Here is a 19,254-nt window from a genome sequence, read left to right on the forward strand (position 1 = left end):
CACAGTCTAGAAGTTTTGAAGTCCTCAGGGATATTAAAAGCTAAAAAGCACCATGGAAACATTAATAAAAGTAATTACAATATTTCCACAAAATTCCCAACACAGTTTGCCTCCATAAAGAGATCCAGCATATTAAAAACATTCTTGTCCATTTAAAATTACAGCTTCATTACTGCTGCCCTTTCCCCATTCTTTTAAGCTAGCATGTTGAAAAAGTGCATATTTTAACAGCCTAGCCAGTATTAGTACAGATGAGGAAGTATGCTCACCTGTGCTAGAGCTCTCTTGATGACTTTGCCAACGTCTTGTCTCCATTCAGGGATGTCAGGGTTATGGTAGTCCAAGTTGGGAGAAAATGACAGGAGCTGAGATTGAAAATACTCTGAAACAGAAAAACAGTATTTACAAAAAGATTAAAATGGTAGTGTTCAAAGTACAGACTAGGGTGCAGAAGACAACAAAATGACCATAATTTATCTTAAAGCAAGAGACAGAGAAAAGGCTGAAGCAAGAAAAATGGGTGGATAACGCTAAGCATGACAACAAAGCCTACGAGGAAAGAATTCTCATAGCAGAGAATGAGTTTGTCCTCAAATGCTGGATGCCAATAACTGGATAAGGAAAATGAAGACTAGTCCAGAGTGGAAAATGTTCTCTGAAGACATCTCAGAGCCCTGGCCAAAACTGCTGAGAGAGCCCTTCCCCTCAGCCTTTATCAAGCCTCAAAAAGGGTGAGCTCTGTGGTCAGCCAAAGGGTGCTTTTGCAGCCCTTGATGTGCAGAGAAGGAGAAAAAAAAATCCTAGACTTCAACTACAGAACAATTTAAATTCTCCAAGTCTAACTCTTCCCTCTGGTATCACTAGAGACAAAGCCTGTAGCTCTTATGATAACAGTGCACGATGGAGTGGGCAGTGAGATGTCTCAGGGTAGAAGTCTCTCTTTTTGGTTTCTGGAGATGTGCTGTGTGTCACTTTGAAGCACCAGAGCAGTACTACTAATCGTTTCTAAGAAAGTATCTGTTTCAGTTTGAGAAAAAACTATCAAGAACATAGACAAAACCCACAGAATAGCAGGGATGTGCCAGCACAGCATTTATGCAAGATCTTCTTCAAGATCTGTTCTTTCTCCTGAGATGGTGGAGTATATTTTTAAATTAAACAAGCATCCAATAGAGCAGGGAGCTTCAAAAGGCTTAATCCAGAGTCTGATATGTAAAGCCTTTGCCTTCTGAACCCTCAGTACCATGTCCAGTTTATGTTTTGAGTAAATTCTGGTCTGTTAATCTCAATCTGAGAAATAAATCTCCTTCACTGATGCTAACACCAGAAAGCTATGCCTTTCTGCCTAGAGTCATAACTTAACACAGGACACAGATTAGGAGACAAATTTAGCAGAGCACATATTTGCCAAAAGGGTCACTCATTTATGTACTCAGACTTGAACTCATCATCAGACTGGGGGTCTGGAAAGACTCCTTCCTTAGACCAGTTTGCAGCATGGTGCTGCACAGGACTTTTCTATTCTTTTAAGTAGAGTGTCAACATTTATGACAAAGCATTCAAAAACAGAGAGTGAGGAGCACCGTGGGACATACTGCAACCAAAGACTGACATCTCCTGCAGAGAATCCTCTCAGATGAGACTTTAATCCAGAAGTAAATGGTAAGATGCAAGTTTCCATGAAATAAACCATACATTTTGCACTGCTCAAAATGATCAGAGGGCTACTTACATTTGCTAACAGCAAGTTTGAGTATTTCTAAATCATATTAACAAAATATTAAAACCCCACTGCATTTCACAGCCAAGCAATTGATAAATATCTATTTAGCTGGCTATTAAATCTGAGCAAACAGCTTCCCAGTCACCAGATGGACATTTATTTATATCTAATTGCTAAGACAAGACACACATAGTTCAACTACACAGTGCAACTCAAGTTATTTGAAGTCCATGTCTCTCAAAAACACTTGCTATCCAATGAAGAGCTTGCCCTCAAATGCTAGATGCCAATAACTGGATAAGGAAATTGAAGATTAGCTCAGAGTGGAAATTGTTCTCTGAAGAAATCTCAGAGTCCTGGCCATAAGTGCTGAGAGGTCCCTTCCCCTCAGCCTTTATCAAGAGTAAGCTCCATGGTCTGCCAAATGGTGCTTCTTGGAGCCCTTGATATGCAGATATGGCAAGAATGTGCCAGGGAAATCCAGTGGACACATTCAGACCTCCAGCAATGGCATGGAAGATGGGCAGAGATATCAAGAAGAGAATCGTTTGTGCCCTCTGAATTCTAGATCACTTCAGAATCCTGCTGTTAAAACAGTCACTGTATAGAGAGAAACACTAGTTGTATTCAGGCCACCTTAATGATGCACGGTGACTACTTTCCACATGTAGGAGGCTGCAAGAATGTAGTTCTCAATCATGGACAGACTAACAAGCAAGGAGAAAGGTGATACCAACAGCCTTACTACAGTGCTGAGCTTACAAATTTTGCTAAGAGTGCCAAGCAATTAATTTCTGTATTTTGTGATCACGACACATCTGAGTTATTTTGTTTACAGTTTGTCTACAGCAGTTCCTTCAGACACTAGGAAGAACCCAGAGTTCATTTTCAGCAGAGTGCCTGTTCTTCACCTCCAGATACCCCCCGATATCTGATTGTAAAAGGACAAGCGTACCATGCACTGCAATCTCCTTGGTGTCTTGGATGAGAGTGTTGCCTGCAGCAACTTGCACAGTGACAGTGTTCATCCCCTCCACAGAGAAGACATATGAGATGCTGCTCTCCAAGGTGATAAGGGGCTGCAAGAAGGAAACACAGATAGTGGTATCAAAATTGTGGTGAGATTAACCCAGGATCACAGCATTCACCTGACTAATGCACAGTAATGGCCATGATATCCTTACTCCCTGATACAGGAATAGTTCTCTGAGCTTGCATGTCCTTCCAAGCCCTGTATATGGCCCAAACATGACCCAGTAAGAACTGTCTCATAGGCATAGGTTTCTCTCACTTCAGTAAATGCTTCCTGAAATATTCTTCCACTGAGCTGCAGCCCATTATGCCTTTGAATCTGTCATCAAAGCACAGTCAGCAATTGCAGAGCTAGTGCTGTAGAATGCAGTGTTGTACACACACACACATAGAGCACAGCTACCATATCAACTGTGCAAAACACTAGGTCCAGCACTGAACACAAAATGAAAATGCAAATGCTTCTTCCTACAATCCATATTGTTCAGATTCATCACCTTCTGATGATTCTGATTTTGTGCTTCTGAGCACAAATCAGAGAAACTGCTCCAACCAGAGTGAGGGCACCCAGCATTGGCCTGTCCTTACTTTGAGCCTGTAAACTACCTTCAGCCATGGGCTGACAAACCATGATAACAAGGCTGAAAACATGGCACAATGCTTGCTGACAGTGCTGTCTGAATTGGGCTCAATGGGTTTCTGAGTAAAGTTGACCTGACTTTAGCCAGCTCAGATCCCTGGCAGAGAGAGCTGATTTTATCTGCCCTTTCTTAAAAAGACAAAGTCCTTGATACCACTTCAGCTCTCTTCTTTGCACAGGAAACTCCCATCCTGATGCACACTTGGATGAGAAAAGTGCACCATGTTCAGGGAAAGAGATTTGTATCATGAAAATCAAAGGTCTAGTCATTGACCTGACAGCTGGCCTACAGACAAATCCTCTTGATTTAGATCCAGCCATTAAAATGGTAATAATGATCCTAGCCTCCATTGCAGAGCACACAATGCTCTAAGAACACAGATAAAGTCAGGGCATCATTGATGTTGTACCTCTACTACACTACCAGTTTGTCTCCAGAGGAAAACCCCTGAGCATCTGTATGCAAATATCTGAGGGGTGAGTGTCAAGTGGATGGGACCAATCTCTTTTCAGTGGTCAGCAGCAGTAAGACAAGGAACAATGGCTACAAACTGGAACATAGAAGGTTTCATCGAATCAGGTTTCAGCTCAACATGAGGAGAAACTCCTTTACAATGAGGGTGACAGAGCACTGGAACAGGCTGCCCAGAGAGGTTGTGGAAACTTTCAAACTCTGCCTGGATGCATTCCTGTGTGAACTACCCTCGGTGATCTTTGGCAGGCGGGTTGGATTCAATGATCTCTGGAGGTCCCTTGCAACCTCTAAAGTTCTTTGATTCTGTGATTCCAGTTCTCAGGCTTCATTCCTTCAGACTGGTAGCACACTGTGTTTCACTACAAAGGCCATATATGCTCTTTTCATAAGCAAATCCAAATTTTCAATGACATAAGCCAGACTGGCAAACACATTTCCTCTCTTGCAGAATGACACCTTACTCTGACCCCCTTACCCATGAACTGAAAAAGCAACAGCAGAAAAAAAAAAACAAAAACCAACAGTTAAAAAAACTGTATGATTGCATGGAACTCACAAACCAAGACAGCCCTGAGGGTCTAGCTAGCTTATACTTAGATATACATACATCCTGGGACAAGTAGAATGGGTCTGTATCAAACTGCAGTGATATAATGATATTATACAACCTTTCTGCAGGTTACAAGTTGTGATTCTGTGAAATAGATAAGAGGAATCAGTGTGGCCTTTAAAACTACTGATTTTCCTTTTTTTGATGTGTGTGTATGCTGGACATTAAATTATCATGGATGATTTCACCTCCATCATGGAGTTTTAACACTCAGCCAAATGCTTAATTTTAATTCATGCACCAAGACCTGGGAAACTAACTCTAAATTAAATCAAGTAGTTTAAGGTTCATTTGCTTAAACCTATTAGACAGCTGGACATATTTATTAAACTGGACCTGTGTTAATCCAAGCAAATTGGTCTTTGGGTGTACTGCACAAATGAGCACAGCAAAAATTCACTACAGTGGTTCCAGCAGGCTGGGGAAGGTGGCAGAAGAGCATCAGCCAAGTCATTGGAGTCTAAGACAAAGTTTGCCTGTGCGGCAGCACAGTGAGTACCTTAGTGTGACTGCACAGTGACACGAGACACATCTGCTTCTGCCTGGAACACCTACAGTCCCTCAGCACAGAACCAGAGTAACTGATAAGAAATACCAGTAACCATGCACAATATCACACACCTCACCCTTTAAATTCACACACAAATCAGCATCCCTATGACCACCGCAGTCTGCAGAGGAGCAGGCACAGAGAAGGATCTGACATGCACATTAAACATGCCAGAAGGAAATTTATGTGATGCAGCCTGTTGCTCTGAAAAAAAAAAAAGTGGCTGCTGCTATATACATCTGTATGACAGAATTGTCAGGGTGGGAAGGGACCTCCAACATCATCTAATCCTTTGCCACATTTCTGTTAGAGATGAAGTTGTAGTCCATCTCCTGAGATAGCTGAAGATAACCCTCACCAAAGAATGGGAGCTGCTATGGGTCTTTAATTTAGCCATGAATAAGTGGCACCACCTTTACTAATCCACACCTCAATGTATTTCAGCAACGTACAATCACTGCAAGTTACCCTCAGGATCAGCTACTCCATATGCTGGGATCCAACCCAAACACATCCATACCCACTTGTACTCTGTTGCCTACAGGTCAGAATTTTAAGCCAGAAGATAAACCAGATCATATTTACAACCCAGATGCAAGCACCGTGACATCAACATGGACATTTTCATCGTTGCTTTGCTTTGCCTTTTCTAGATCACTTTCCATTTAAGAAAAAAAAATAAATTAAGGCTGTATTCACAATCAACTTCTGTATTAAGGACAAAAACCGCATCAAGAAAACTCTGACACCTAGGTACACTGCAAGGCTTAAGTAGATAACAAAGTTACCACTACTTAAACTATCATGGGTATACTTTAAGGGCTGTCCATATGTGAGCACTGAGCCAAAACTACCTGAACTGTAATGTGATATTGCATACCTCTCTTTCAATGTAGCATAAACTATGTAGAATTACCTGGCACTTGTCACAGACTAGATGTGTGTATGTGGGTGGCTGCCACAGTTCAGCTAGGGAACAGCAACTTGTCAAGTTACAGTAAGCATTTTTGCTCCTGAGCTCTTCCAGTGCTTCGATTATGCTTCTACAATGCCTCAATTATGCTTCTCAAAAATAGGCAAGTTCTTACTGTAAGCTTCCTAACTTGATACAAAACCTCAGTAGACAGAGCATTTACTGTTGTTTTTCTCCTGCTACTGTTTGAGCTAGGTAAGAGGCTAAAAGGCAAGCAGCTTTGTCAAAGTTAAAACAAAATACTTGTGTGCTTGCTGTTCTTTACCTCAAGTTCTACATTTCATGTAAAATCCACCTTTTTTCTGCTACGGTGTCACCTCACTGCACACCTTCAGATGCAACTTGGTAACACAGGCAGTGCCGTGACTTACGCTGCTTTGGTAAATAACAGCAGGCAGGACACTGCTAAATCATCAGCTGTACATGGAGGATAGTGTCTCAACTCAGCTGTCTCCTAAAGCCTGCAGCAGGAACTGTAGCTAAAAAGCACAGAAGCGTAGAATGGGTTGGGTTGGAAGAGACCACCAAAGGTCACCCAGTCCATTCCCCATGCAGTCAGTAGGGACATCCTCAACTAGGTCAGGTTGCCCAGAGCCTTGTCCAGCCTGACCTTGAATATCTCCAGGGCCCCCAGCCACCTTGCTGGTCAACCTGTTGTATCATTCCAACACCCTCATGGTGCAGAACTTGTCCTTCACATCCAATCTAAATCCAATCTGTTCTCATCTCAAACCATTGTCCCTTGTCCTGTCCCTATAGGCCTCAGCAAACGTTCCCTTTGCAGCCTTCTGGCAGCCCCTTGAGGTACTGGCAGGCTGCCCCTAGGCCTGCCTGGAGCCCTCTCCCCTCCAGGCTGCACAACCCCATCTCTCTCAGCCTGTCCCTGTAGCAGAGGTGCTCCAGTCTCTCAGTCATGCTGGTGGTCTTCCTCTGGACCTGCTCCAGCAGGTTCATCTCCTTCCTGTGCTGAGGGCTCCGGAGATGGAGGCAGCACTCCAGGATTTAAGGGCAGTTAAAAGTTTTTTCTATAACTGGCCTTTCAATTAATTTTTTTTCTCTCCTGGCTCATGTAAGATTCCATTTGAAAGCATGAAGACAACTTGGTTTTGCTTCACTTACTGATTTAAAAAAGCTCTCTTTGTAGTAAATTTTGCCAATCATGTGAAAATTGACCACAGAAAAGACTCATAATTCACCACAGAAAAGACTCATCTCCCTCTCTAATGTATACAAGACTCTGAAGAAGAGTCATGAATGGTCACAAACAATTCATTCAGAGTCTAGCTCAGAGTTCTACATAAACCTGGCTATTTGAACACCAACAGCTTTAAAGTATTGTGTTGGTATCCAGCATTATATACTGCATACTGGTACATAATGGAACCCCCCCAGGGTTATTTGAACACTGGCATTTTTTTAAACACTGTGTTGAAAGGCAGCATTATCCCATATACAGTAGTGTATAATTTAGTTAAGTTGCAAGGGAACACTGGTAATAACAGTGGCCTTCGAAGCTCACTATGGCTGATAACAACCAGATATAAAAAAAGTAATGACTTTTAAGAACAACATGAGACAGGAGGATATAAACCCACAAATGTTGCAGCTCAGATAATGGCAATGGTTTGTAGAAAACAAGCAAAGGCAGGGATTTTTTATTAGGGTGGAGAGAGAGTTCCTGGCCTGGTGCAACACATCAGTGGAAATAAACCAAAGAGCAGCTGTACCTTGGTGCTGTTACCAAACCACCAGAAGTAGGTGAGTGTGCCTGCCTGGCTGGGCCAAACTACTGCAGTGATGTTGACATCCTTATTTCTGATGGCAACAAAGGGGACACTCAGATGGACGTGCTCCACTGGGCCTGTGGGAAGAGAGAGTTCATTACTAGAGGCTTTAAGTTTAAATTCTCCCAGAGCAGTTGTGAACAGCAAGGACCTACCTTTCCTTTAAATAAACCAAATGTCTCATGTCAGCAGTGATACTCCTTTCCAGCAATACAAGAGACATTCCTCAGACAATGAGCAACAGAAAAAGATGTCAGATTAATACATATAAAATCATACATGTTCTCCCCCTCTCTCAGTCCTAGGAGAGCCATAAATGCACATTTCCTACTGTCTTAATTTCAGAAAAAGTCAGCACTGTGTCTAGAAGAAATTTTAATGTAGTCTGATGGAGAATAATGAAGTTGCTTTGCATTGGATAGGGCAAGCTGCTATTGAAAACTTGAAGGATAGGACAGACAAGAAAAAGAGGGTACATTCCTGAATATATACCCCCTGAGCTGCTAAGATTTGTGGGAAAAGCATTTTAGCCAAAATGCCTGATGAACCTGACCTCCTTTTATGATCAGGTTACCTGCTTGGTGAATGTGGGGAAGGCTGTGGATGTAGTCTACCTAGACTTTAGCAAAGCCTTTGACACTGTCTGCCACAACAAGCTCCTGGCAAAGCTGGCAGCTCATGGCTTGGACAGATTTACCCTGATTTGGGTCAAGAAGTGCCTGGAGTTCCTGGCCCAGAGAGTGGTGGTGAATAGTGCTACATCCAGTTGGCAGCCAGTCATAAGTGGTGCTGCCAAAGGATCAGTGCTGGGCCCAGTTCTGTTCAATATCTTTACTGATAATCTGGATGAGGGGATTGAATCAATCATCAAGTTTGCAGATGACACCAAGCTAGGAGCAGGTGTTGATCTGCTGGAGGGTAGAAGAGCCCTGCAGAGAGACCTGGAGAGGCTGGATGGGTGGGCAGAGGCCAATGGGATGAGACTGAACAAGGCAAAGTGCAGGGTTCTACACTTTGTCCACAACAACCTCAAGCAGTGCCACAGGCTGGGGACAGAGTGGCTGGAAATCAGACAGACAGAAAGGGATCTGGGGGTACTGGTAGACAGCAGTCTGAACATGGGTCAGCAGTGTGCCCAAGTGGCGAAGAGATCCAACGGCATCCTGGCCTGCATCAGGGACAGTGTGGCCAGTAGGACAAGGGAGGTTATTCTTCCCCTGTACTCAGCACTGGTCAGGCCACACCTTGAGTCCTGTGTCCAGTTCTGGGCTCCTCAGTTCAAGAGAGATGTTGAGGTGCTGGAACATGTCCAGAGAAAGGTGACAAAGCTGGTGAGGGGCCTGGAACACAAACCCTATGAGGAGAGGCTGAGGGAGCTGGGGTTGTTTAGCCTGGAGAAGAGGAGGCTCAGGGGTGACCTCATTGCTGCCTACAACTACTTGAAGGGAGGCTGTAGCCAGGTAGGGGTTGGTCTCCTCTTCCAGGCAACCAGCAACAGAACAAGGGGACACAGTCTCAAGTTGTAGTGGGGGAGGTCTAGGCTGGATGTTAGGAGAAAGTTCTTCAGAGAGAGAGTGATTTGATGTTGGAATGGGCTGCCCAGGGAGGTGGTGGAGGCACCATCCCTGGAGGTGTTCAAGGATGAGGCACTTAGTGACATGGTCTAGTTGATTGGATAGGGCTGGGTAATAGGTTGGACTGGATGATCTTCGAGGTCTCTTTCAACCTGTTTGATTCCAAGATTCTATGATTTGATGATATATGAGGAATTTATGACTTGATTAAATATAACCTGACAGTTTTCCAGAAGGAAAACCTTTGTGTCTTTTTGACTTTGCCCTGACCTTGAGAAGCTACTTGGGTCAGCCACCACTAGAAAATACTTGAAAGATGTATGTATTGGCATATGAAGGCATCTAGCACTCTGAATAACTTGTTTCTGAAAGACTTTTAAAAAACCAACATAATATCAAATCAAAGTTCATCTAATGAGTGCAAATATCCAGGTTGGGTGCAGCACATGAAATCTAGAATTAAAACACCAGATCCTCCCCTCAGGGAAAGCAACAAATGTAAAAAAATATGTTTGCTAGTTGGTTTAAAGTTTTTACCACCTCCATTGTTTTCTTTCTTGTCTATTTTTGTTATATTTATAGATACTGAGTTTCAGCTGATAAATGCTGCACAGAGTTATTGAGTCTTTCTGGATGGTACCTTTTAAAACACAGCAAACAGAGATTATCATTGTGAGAAGAAAAGGATGAACCAAAAAAGAAGTGAGATTTTCTTTTTCTGTAAGACATTAAATCTGGGAGGCAACAGGAAATTTGCTGATTTTAACTGAGATGATCTTGTTGTGTTACCTTTCAACTCTTCAAGCATTAAATGGGGACATTAATCACATTAATCACTTCTCCATCTACAAGAATTTTGGAAAGCAAGGGGTGTTCTTTTGCCACCAGATCATACAGCTCTGAGCACAATGGGATAGTATTCTTACTTTTGGCTTCTTAGAAGTTTTTCTTTTCTCTCTTTTCCATCCCAAGGTGTTTCCAGCAGCAAATCACATTAGGTGATTTGTCCATAGCAAGTACTCTGCATAGCAGTTCCCCCAAAATATTTTATGACAGCAAGAGGAAAACCACTAATGTCTTCACTTCTTTTAAATGAAGAGACAAGCAGCGTGACAGTGATTCCAGAAAGGTGAAAAGTGGACAGAAGACTGGTTAAAGCTGTAGAGTGGAAAACTACTGTGGCTTGAGGGCAAGGAGTTTCCTTCTCTAGTTTGTTTTTTTGTCAGCACAGGATTGCAGTACCAGACATACTGTATAATAAAAAGTGATTTATATAGCAGTCATTTCTGACTGTACACTTGAGCTTGAAGGTCAAACCTCACTATATTGCCTAGTACATCCAAATACATTAAAAGTTTGCTACTGAGGTATCATCATGTTTCAGTGTTATCATGAACCTAAATGATTGCAAAATATTTCCCTAGAGATAACAATGTTAAGTTGGCTACCTAAGAATGCTGTAAGTCAAAGGAAAGATCTGAAAGGCTGAAGAAGAATAAAGCAGAGTAGTACAATCACCCCAAGCAACTGTCCCTCGTTGCATTCTGCTCTAAGATTTTCACCATGAAAAAATAGTTCCTATGAGAAAAATGAGATAATCCATATAAAGGTGGTTGTTATTACCAAGTAACCATCACTTTTGTCAGCTAATGGCCCAAGGTGAAGGAAAAAACAGTTAATGCTCTAATAACAGGTTGTTAAATGCAGCCATGATTGACTTTGAGGGAATTATGAGCCTAATAAAAGTTTCAAAGAACATTTATTCCTTCACACAGAGAGCTTGAAATTGAAAACTGGGGAAAAAAAGAGTTCTTGAGTTTTGGAAATTTCTGGCTGGCTTCCTTTCAGCAGGAAAGCTCAAGTTATAGGATAGAAGAGATTCTGACAGGCACGGCTGTGAAAACCATTAGGGGCATTCTAAGGCACCCAGGGTACCCCATTAGAGTATTTTCTGTGGCTCCACTGAAGTTGTAGGGATTTTCAGTGAGGTCAGGTTTTCACCAAGTTGTCTACTAGCCTGAAATACTTACAGACCACATGCAGGAAGAGGACAGCAGTATCAGAGCCCAGGCTGTTCTCCGCATATGCAGTCACCTGGAAGATTCCAGCACTCTTGTACACGTGCCGGATGCCATCCTCAACAGGGCTGAAATTAGCATAGGATACTGCAATGCCATCTCCAAAATCAAGCTGAATGTTGGTCCTCTGGAGATCACCCTGCAAGACAGAAGGCTAGATTATGACAGTGGGCTGGTAAGAGTGATCTGTGTTATTTACCATCCTACTCCCCAGTTCCATTTCATTAGCATGGATACAAAGTTACAGTTTTACCAAAAAAGATGAGCTTTGTTCTCTCGGTTCTCAGAGTGGCCAGACATAAATCAACACCAGGTAATTATATACAAGCAATACTGAGAATAGTTGGACATTCATACCTGTAAAGAGATGTCATTCCCCCATCTTCGCTTTAGAGACTTGGGGAGGGGAATGCCAAACACACATGTATCAAAGGCACCATACTTTAATTATCTAATGCAATAGGATTATGTGTCACTGAAGTGGCCAGGGGGTTGCACAGTCTTTCACTGAATGGGTGGTGTTCAACAAGTGCCTCCATCTAATGCAGTGAGGTGGGAGGCACCACACTGATGGTAGGCTAGATACTAAGAGGAAAGCAATTTCCACATGCACATGGGAGTGCTGAGAATACTGGAGGCAGGACAGTGGTTGAAGTGGCTCTCCAATGTGTTCCAAAGAACCAGAACCTAGTCAGTGAGATGCTCCAACTCTAGCTGAAGATTGTTTTCTAAAGTTCCTGTGTAGTGAGTGAAAGAGAAAGAAGACAGCAATAGACCAACACATCCTATCCTAAGGTAACTGAGGCAGGTGACATGAATTACCATCTGCAAATATCCATCCCTGTACTCTGATGATAGTCTAGACACCTAGCTTCAGCTAGACAGATAACTTCAGGATGGCTGTAGTTATACAGGTTGAATCTCACACCCAGGACTGACAAGTTTTGTTTAATGTCAGTCAACACTGAGACAGTATCTGAATACAGAGGAGAATGAAGCAGATGCTGAGAAAGTCCCATTCTAGGATGACTGTCAATGACAGCTATTAAACAAAGGAGAGAACCCAGATAAGAGATTCCAGCATTGCAGGTATTGTCTGGAGGCAGGAGCTGCATTGTTTTAATTTAAATCATACTCTAAACTACTGTAGTTGAACTGTTGAAGTGCCTGTTATTTCAGTTCCTTGAAGCTTTACCTTTAGTGTCCCCAGCTGAATAAAAGTAACAAAAAACAGACTGATTTAAACAGAGCTATAGCCCACTGCAGTGGTTTCACCGAGTCAAAATAATGCCACACCTCAGATTAAATCTCTGTAGCTTTCTGCACATATTTAAGATGTGTTGGTTCAAGTAACTTCTTTCCATAAAAAGTCTCCACTGTATTCACTATGGGTGAAGAAGATAACCACTACCTTTTGCAGATGTTCCTAGCCCAAAACTGAAATCAATACCCAGATACACTAAGGATAAGAAAGAGATTCCAAAGAGTGGGATGTTTTTTTCTATATGAAAATCAGAAATATTTCATGGCCATCTTATAAACCCCATTCGAGTTGTAAGTGCACAGAGTCAGCATGAAAGCTAACTTGAAGCTCCAGCACATACTGATCGAAGGGAAGGAAGCAACTGTGTAACTTACAGACAGTTCTGATGCCCCCATAAGCCCTTCATGGGCAGCCCAAATCCTGCTAGGTCCTACAACCACTGGGCTCACTGGAAAAGACTGCTGAATTCCTAGATCTTTCCAAAGGTCACCCCTGAGCCTCCTCTCCAAGCTAAACAACCCCAGCTCCCTCAGCCTCTCCTCATGGAGTTTGTGTTCCAGGCCTTTCACCTGCTTTGTTGCCCTTCTCTGGACACATTCCAGCACCTCAACATCTCTCTTGAATTGAGGAGCCCAGAACTGGACACAGGACTCAAGGTGTGGCCTGACCAGTGCTGAGTACAAGGGAAGAATAACCTCTCTCGTCCTACTGGCCACACTGTTCCTGATGCAAGCCAGGATGCCACTGGATCTCTTTGCCACTTGGGCACACTGCTGGCTCATGTTCAGCCTACTATCTACCAGTACCCCCAGATCCCTTTCTGTCTGTCTGATTTCCAGCCACTCTGTCCCCAGCCTATAGTGCTGCCATTGGAATGGGCTGCCCAGGGAGGTGGTGGAGTCATTGTCACTGGAGGTGTTCAAGAAAAGACTGGATGAGGCACTTAGTGCCATGGTCTAGTTGACTGTCTAGGGCTGGGTGCTAGGTTGGACTGGATGATCTTGGAAGTCTCTTCCAACCTGGTTGATTCTGTGATTCTATGATTTCATTAAAGCATCTGAGACAGACATTGTTACAAACAAATCATGGCTTAAAAACTGAAAGTCAGACAAAGGAAAAAGATTGCTTGGGACAACCACACCTGTGAGTTTCTGAAAGTTTCAGAGCTGAGTTAACAAGCTTACTTGCCTGCAGCAAAACACATGGCTTGCAGCCTAAATTCTGACAACCTTGCATTTGTTAGATTTTTTTCATATGGTTCTAATATATTCATATATAACGTGGATCCCATTTTGGAGTATGGCTTCTTGTCATCCCAGCACACTCTGAATAAAGTAGAATATTGTCTGGGTCATGGAAAAAGAGGTTTCTAAATCATGATTAAATAGCTCTCAGTCTGTTCTAACCCAAATGACAGGCAACTGGGACCAAAAGAGCACAACACAGGCTCCTGCAAGACAGAAATATAGATGAAAGGCAAGGGGTCCCAGCTCTGGCCTCCCAATGACTCCAAACTCACAGGAGCTGCTGTCTCACTGGCAGCTGCCATCAGCCTGTGTAAGAGACGATCACAATACTGACACAGGCAGGATGCTGTGCTTTGCTACTGGTCCCAGTCCTGAAAGCACTTCTAATGTTGTCCTTTGGTTGGAAAACTGAGAGCACAGACAAGAAGCCAAACTACACTGAATTAGGTCCCCTGGACAGATATTCATGGCTGCAGCACACTCCACAGAGTTGGGCTATGCCTGCATTAACAAATCAGCACGCTGAAAGGGTATTTTTCAGATGTGAATGTGTCTGCACACACATGCCCATATAATTAGGGTTATTACAGGTAGTTTCTGAAATGTGGATATTTGGTTATAGATGATAGATCTCTCTCCTTCACTGCTCCACCGTTCCCACTCCACCGGAGCCATGGGAGTCTTGTCTATTAACTTCATCAGGGCTCCATTTTCACCTCTGTCCTACTAAGACATTAAAAATACAAGTATAAATTAAGAAAGAAAGCATAGAGGACTAGAGTGACAGTGACACTAATATCTCTCTCTAATATTGAGTAGCCAATAGCATCCTTATGATGGCAGGTTTTTTAAGTCACTCTAAAAAATTCTCTAGTAGGGTCAAAATTACACTCCAGGGATACCCAATTATTTGATAGGAAGGATCCTATAGCTTGTTAAACCTTTCAGAACCACTTCTCCAGGGAATGTGCTAAGACCACAAGTTCATCTCAACTGGAAGACACTGAACAGAGGATGAAAATTTGATCTGGGTCGGATTAATCACTGGTGTCCTCAGGCTGAAATCTCTTGTACCTACCAGGGCAGATTCTCTCTGATGCCTTACATTTCGGTTTCCTCCTTGCTTCTCCAATATGATTCTGTCTGAAATTAGATGGTTTGAAATGGAGAAGGAGGAACAGGTTCTTCGGTGACTAAACAGCAGCAGACATCTCTCAACCCAATTATGAGAGATCGATCTTCAAAGCAAAGCCTGCCCATCACACTGATCATGTTTTGTTCTCCTTTCCATACCTCTGTATCCAGCACATAAAACACTAAAACAAGTGTGCTAGTCCCATGTATGACACCAGATATTGTGGAGTTTATGAATATAAATTAAAATGGAAATGAAATGGAAGTATTACAAATGGAAAAAAAAAAGTCATTGCTCTCTATATATATTCAAAGGGAACATTTTATTGCTTTAAGCCCTGTAAACTGCCAAAAGGGAATGAGCTAGAGCCTCGCACAAAGATTGGAGCTCTGTACATTGAAATCAACGATCAGGCAAAGGGTAGTGGAATGGATGGAGAGGACTATTACCATGGGACAGTCCTTCAAAGTCATTTGCTCATCAAGACTAGCCTGGGAAAGTTTTCCTGGCTGGAATCCACACTAGCAAAGTTACAGAAGTGTTTGAAATTTTGGCCTTCTCAAGATAAAAATCAAACTTCCACTGCTTTCAGGAGGACTCTGTTTTCTCCAACACATACTTAGTGTGGGGTGGAGCATATATAGATGATGGGTTCAGAGCCAATATAGGATCAGGAAAGGAAGATCCTGCTTGACTAACCTGATCTTCTATTACCAGACGACCTGTCTAGTGAATGAAGGAAAGTCTGTGGATGTTGCTTACCTGGACTTTAAAGCTTTCCACACTATCTCCCACAGCATTCTCCTAGAGAACGCTGTCTGGTCGTGGCTTACAGAGGTGTACTCTTTGCTAAATAAACAACTGTCTGTATGGCTGAGCCCAGAGAGTTCTGAGGAAAGGAGTTAAACTCTATTGCCAGTTGGCCACAAGTGGTGCTCTCCAGCAGTCAGTTTTGGTGACCAGTCTTGTTTATGGATGAGGGAACTGAGTGCACCCTCAGTATGTTTGCAAATGACACCAAAGTGAGTGGGAGTGTTGATCTACTTGAAGGTAGGAAGGCTCTGTGAAGAGACCTAGACAGGCTGGATTGGTGGGCTGAGATCAGTTGTGTGAGCTTTAACAAAGCCACGTTTTGGGCCCTGCACTTGGTTCACAACAACCCCATGCAATGCTACAGGCTTGGGACAGAGCAGCTGGAAAGCTGCCCGGCAGAAAAGGACCTGTAGGTGCTGGTTGACAGCTGGTTCAACATGAGTTGGCAGTGTGCCCAGGTGGCCAAGAAGGCCAGCAGCATCCTGAGATGTATCAGGAACAGTGTGGTCAGCAGGAGTAGGGAAGGGATTGTGCCCCTATACTTGGCATTGGTAAGGCCACATTTCAAGTACCGTGCTCAGCTTTCACTGTTCACTACAAGGACATTTTGTGGCCGGAGTGTGACCAAAGAAGGACAGCGAAACTGGCAGGGGATCTGGAAAACAAATCCTGTGAGGAGCAGCTGAGGGAACTGGGATTGTTTAGTCTGGCTGAGAGGAGACTTCGTTACTCTCTACGACTATGCGAGAGGAAGTTGTAATGAAGTAGGTGCTGATCAGAACAACTTACCAGGAAACAAATTGAGCTCAGAAAGTACAGGGACACACATCAAGGTATGTAAAAAAATAAGACTTAGAGAATTTTTTCTTTCAACTAAGACAGAATACTTTGATGAAAAATTGTTTCAAGTTCACACTTTAAGACTGAACTACTTTTGCCCAAAATTTCAGTGGTTTTTTTTCTCTTGCTTAAAATGCCTATTCTTTTAAGAAACAAACCAAACACACTACTCTCTGTGAAATAGGCTGTTCCCTGGCAAAGACATTTTCTTCAAGATCCTCCCCTCTTAGAAAAAAAAAAAAAATTGTTTCAATGAAATATTTATTCTAACTATCATTATTTTCCAGAGCAATCCCCCTCACGTATTTATTCAGCTGTCTCTTCAATCTCTAAAGCCTTGTAAAGACTCTACTCTTCAGCTACCTTGACTGCTGTCTTATTCCCCATCTGTTTATCATTCTTTGTAGGCAGCAGTTCCGCTTCAGTTCCTTAATAAATTACTACTAGATTCCTAATTTTTAGATTATGTCTGTTCTTTTCTGAACTCCCACTCACACTGTCTATACAAATCGTCTTACCGTGTCAAGTCTATCCAATATAAAAGAATCAGCCAGGTAGACAAGAAATCCACTTTGTATAAAAGCACAGCATGCATGAACCTCTGAGGAAGTATGTAAAGAGGCCTGTCAGATTAGTGTGGTCCCAATGGAACATTTAGCTACTGTATAAGAATTTAAATTAATAGAAATGTGTGTTTTAAAAAGCCAACAACAAAACCCCCAGAAAAACAAAAAGGTATGAGAAAAAAACTTCTTCATGGCTGCTTAGACTTACAACAGCTTCTTGTATTCTCAAAGGTCTAAATTGCCAATGGAGGCTACAGCTGGGAAGGGGAAGAGAAGGGGCTTGCACTGTTTCTAATATGATTTCCCCAGAGACTTAATGCTGCTTAAAAGTTGTAAGGGACCTCCAGAGATCACTGAGACCAATCTCCCTGCCAAGTCAGGAACTCTTAGGGTAGTCTCTACAGGAATGCATCCAGACAGGTTTTAAAAGTCTTCAGAGAAGGAGACCTCACAACCCCTCTGAGCAGCCTGTTCCGGTTCTCCGTCACCCTCACTGGAAAGAAGTTTCTCCTTATGTTGAGGTGAAACCTTCTGTGTTACAATTTGTAGCTCTTGCTGCTGCTGACCAGTGAAAAGAGATTGGCCCCAGACACTTGACACCCACCCCTCAGATATTTGTATACATTGATGAGATCTCCTCTCAGTCTTCTCCAGGCTAAAGAGTCCCAGGTCTCTCAGTCTCTTTCCATAGGGGAGATGCTCAAGTCCCCCAGTCAACCTTGTGGCTCTTCCTGTTTGGGAAGCTGGCAAGAGAGTATGGAGGTCTCAGCGTCCTGACTTCTCCGTGGCTGATGCACACCAACTCACTCTCTGGCTGCCACTACTGAGACACCCACAGATGTTAGAAGTGAGGTGTGATTTGACCTTTCTGTTTAACCAGAACACAGATGTAATGCAATCCATTGTGGGAAAATTACTATTCGATTTCCCATGACACAGGTAGAAGCCAGCAGGGGAATGCAGCAGCTGCAAACACAGCAGGGCTTTTTGCAGCACAGTCAGACACAGCTCTAAACACAAAATGAAATCACAAAGGCATACAATCATAAAGGTTGCAAAATCTTGGGAGCCCAAAGATTGAGGTGGAGGCTCCATCCTTGGAAGCATTTGAAGTCAAAGTTGATGAGGCCCTGAGCAACCTGATCTAACTGGAGATGTCCCTGCTCACTGCAGGGGGTTTGGATGAGATGATCTTCAAGGGTCCCTTCCATTCTACAGTTGTTTGAAAATCCTTCCTCTTAGCCTGAATGCATACCAAGTTATGAGTCTAGCTGTGTATGCAGCTACTCAGCTCTCCACTGAATCACAAGCCTTGGTGATACAGGCTGTACACGTTTGCCAAACAGAGGGGTATCTGACTCAAAGAGATCACCAGAAGTGCCTCAATATTTTGATGCTTCAGGCACCAGCATCATTTAAGCTAATACTGGTTGCAGAGGGAATATACCACTAAGTGAAATAGAGGCTGAGGTGTTCAGAGATGGTTTGAAGAGGTTCAGTTCCTATTGCAAAGCAATAAGGTCCCTCACTGCTCCTCATGAGTCTGAAAATGTTCCTCACTGTTTTTAACCTTTCCCAACAAAGCTTCAGCTAAAGCTTTTCACCCCAGGAACAGAATTATTAAGCACAGAGAAACCGTTTCTGCCCCACAAACTCAATAAACTGCATTCACTAGAGGCAGCAAGCAGCTACTTTGGACCAGATCTGTCTTTCTTCAATGTTGGCTTCATCTCAACTACAGGACAAGTTAACTGTCCAAACACTCCTTTGGCTTGACCCATCATGGCTAGTTTGTACATTTCATGTATAGCCCTGTTGGTGCTGGTCTCTTCTCCTAGGCAGTGACAGAACAAGAGGGAATGGCCTCAAGCTATGTTTGGGTAGGTTTAGACTAGATATTAGGAAACATTTTTTCACAGTAAAAGTGGTCAGGCATTGGAATGGGCTTCC

The 19,254-nt window shown here is 42.9% G+C and overlaps 1 protein-coding gene across 1 annotated transcript in view; it reads right to left on the reverse strand.

The window, feature by feature from the left end:
• Nucleotides 1-19,254, reverse strand: part of SORCS3 (sortilin related VPS10 domain containing receptor 3) — a 354,871-nt gene that overhangs the window by 17,231 nt on the left and 318,386 nt on the right. Inside the window, exons 19-22 of the mRNA XM_064144433.1 lie at nucleotides 11,392-11,578; nucleotides 7,731-7,864; nucleotides 2,679-2,802; nucleotides 270-382 (exon numbers count right to left, since the gene is read on the reverse strand). Of these exons, the coding sequence (XP_064000503.1) occupies nucleotides 270-382; nucleotides 2,679-2,802; nucleotides 7,731-7,864; nucleotides 11,392-11,578 (558 nt within the window). The remainder of the gene's footprint in view (nucleotides 1-269; nucleotides 383-2,678; nucleotides 2,803-7,730; nucleotides 7,865-11,391; nucleotides 11,579-19,254) is intronic.

Source organism: Pogoniulus pusillus, chromosome 6, assembly GCF_015220805.1.
Source record: "Pogoniulus pusillus isolate bPogPus1 chromosome 6, bPogPus1.pri, whole genome shotgun sequence".
In the NCBI taxonomy this organism is placed as follows: domain Eukaryota; kingdom Metazoa; phylum Chordata; class Aves; order Piciformes; family Lybiidae; genus Pogoniulus; species Pogoniulus pusillus.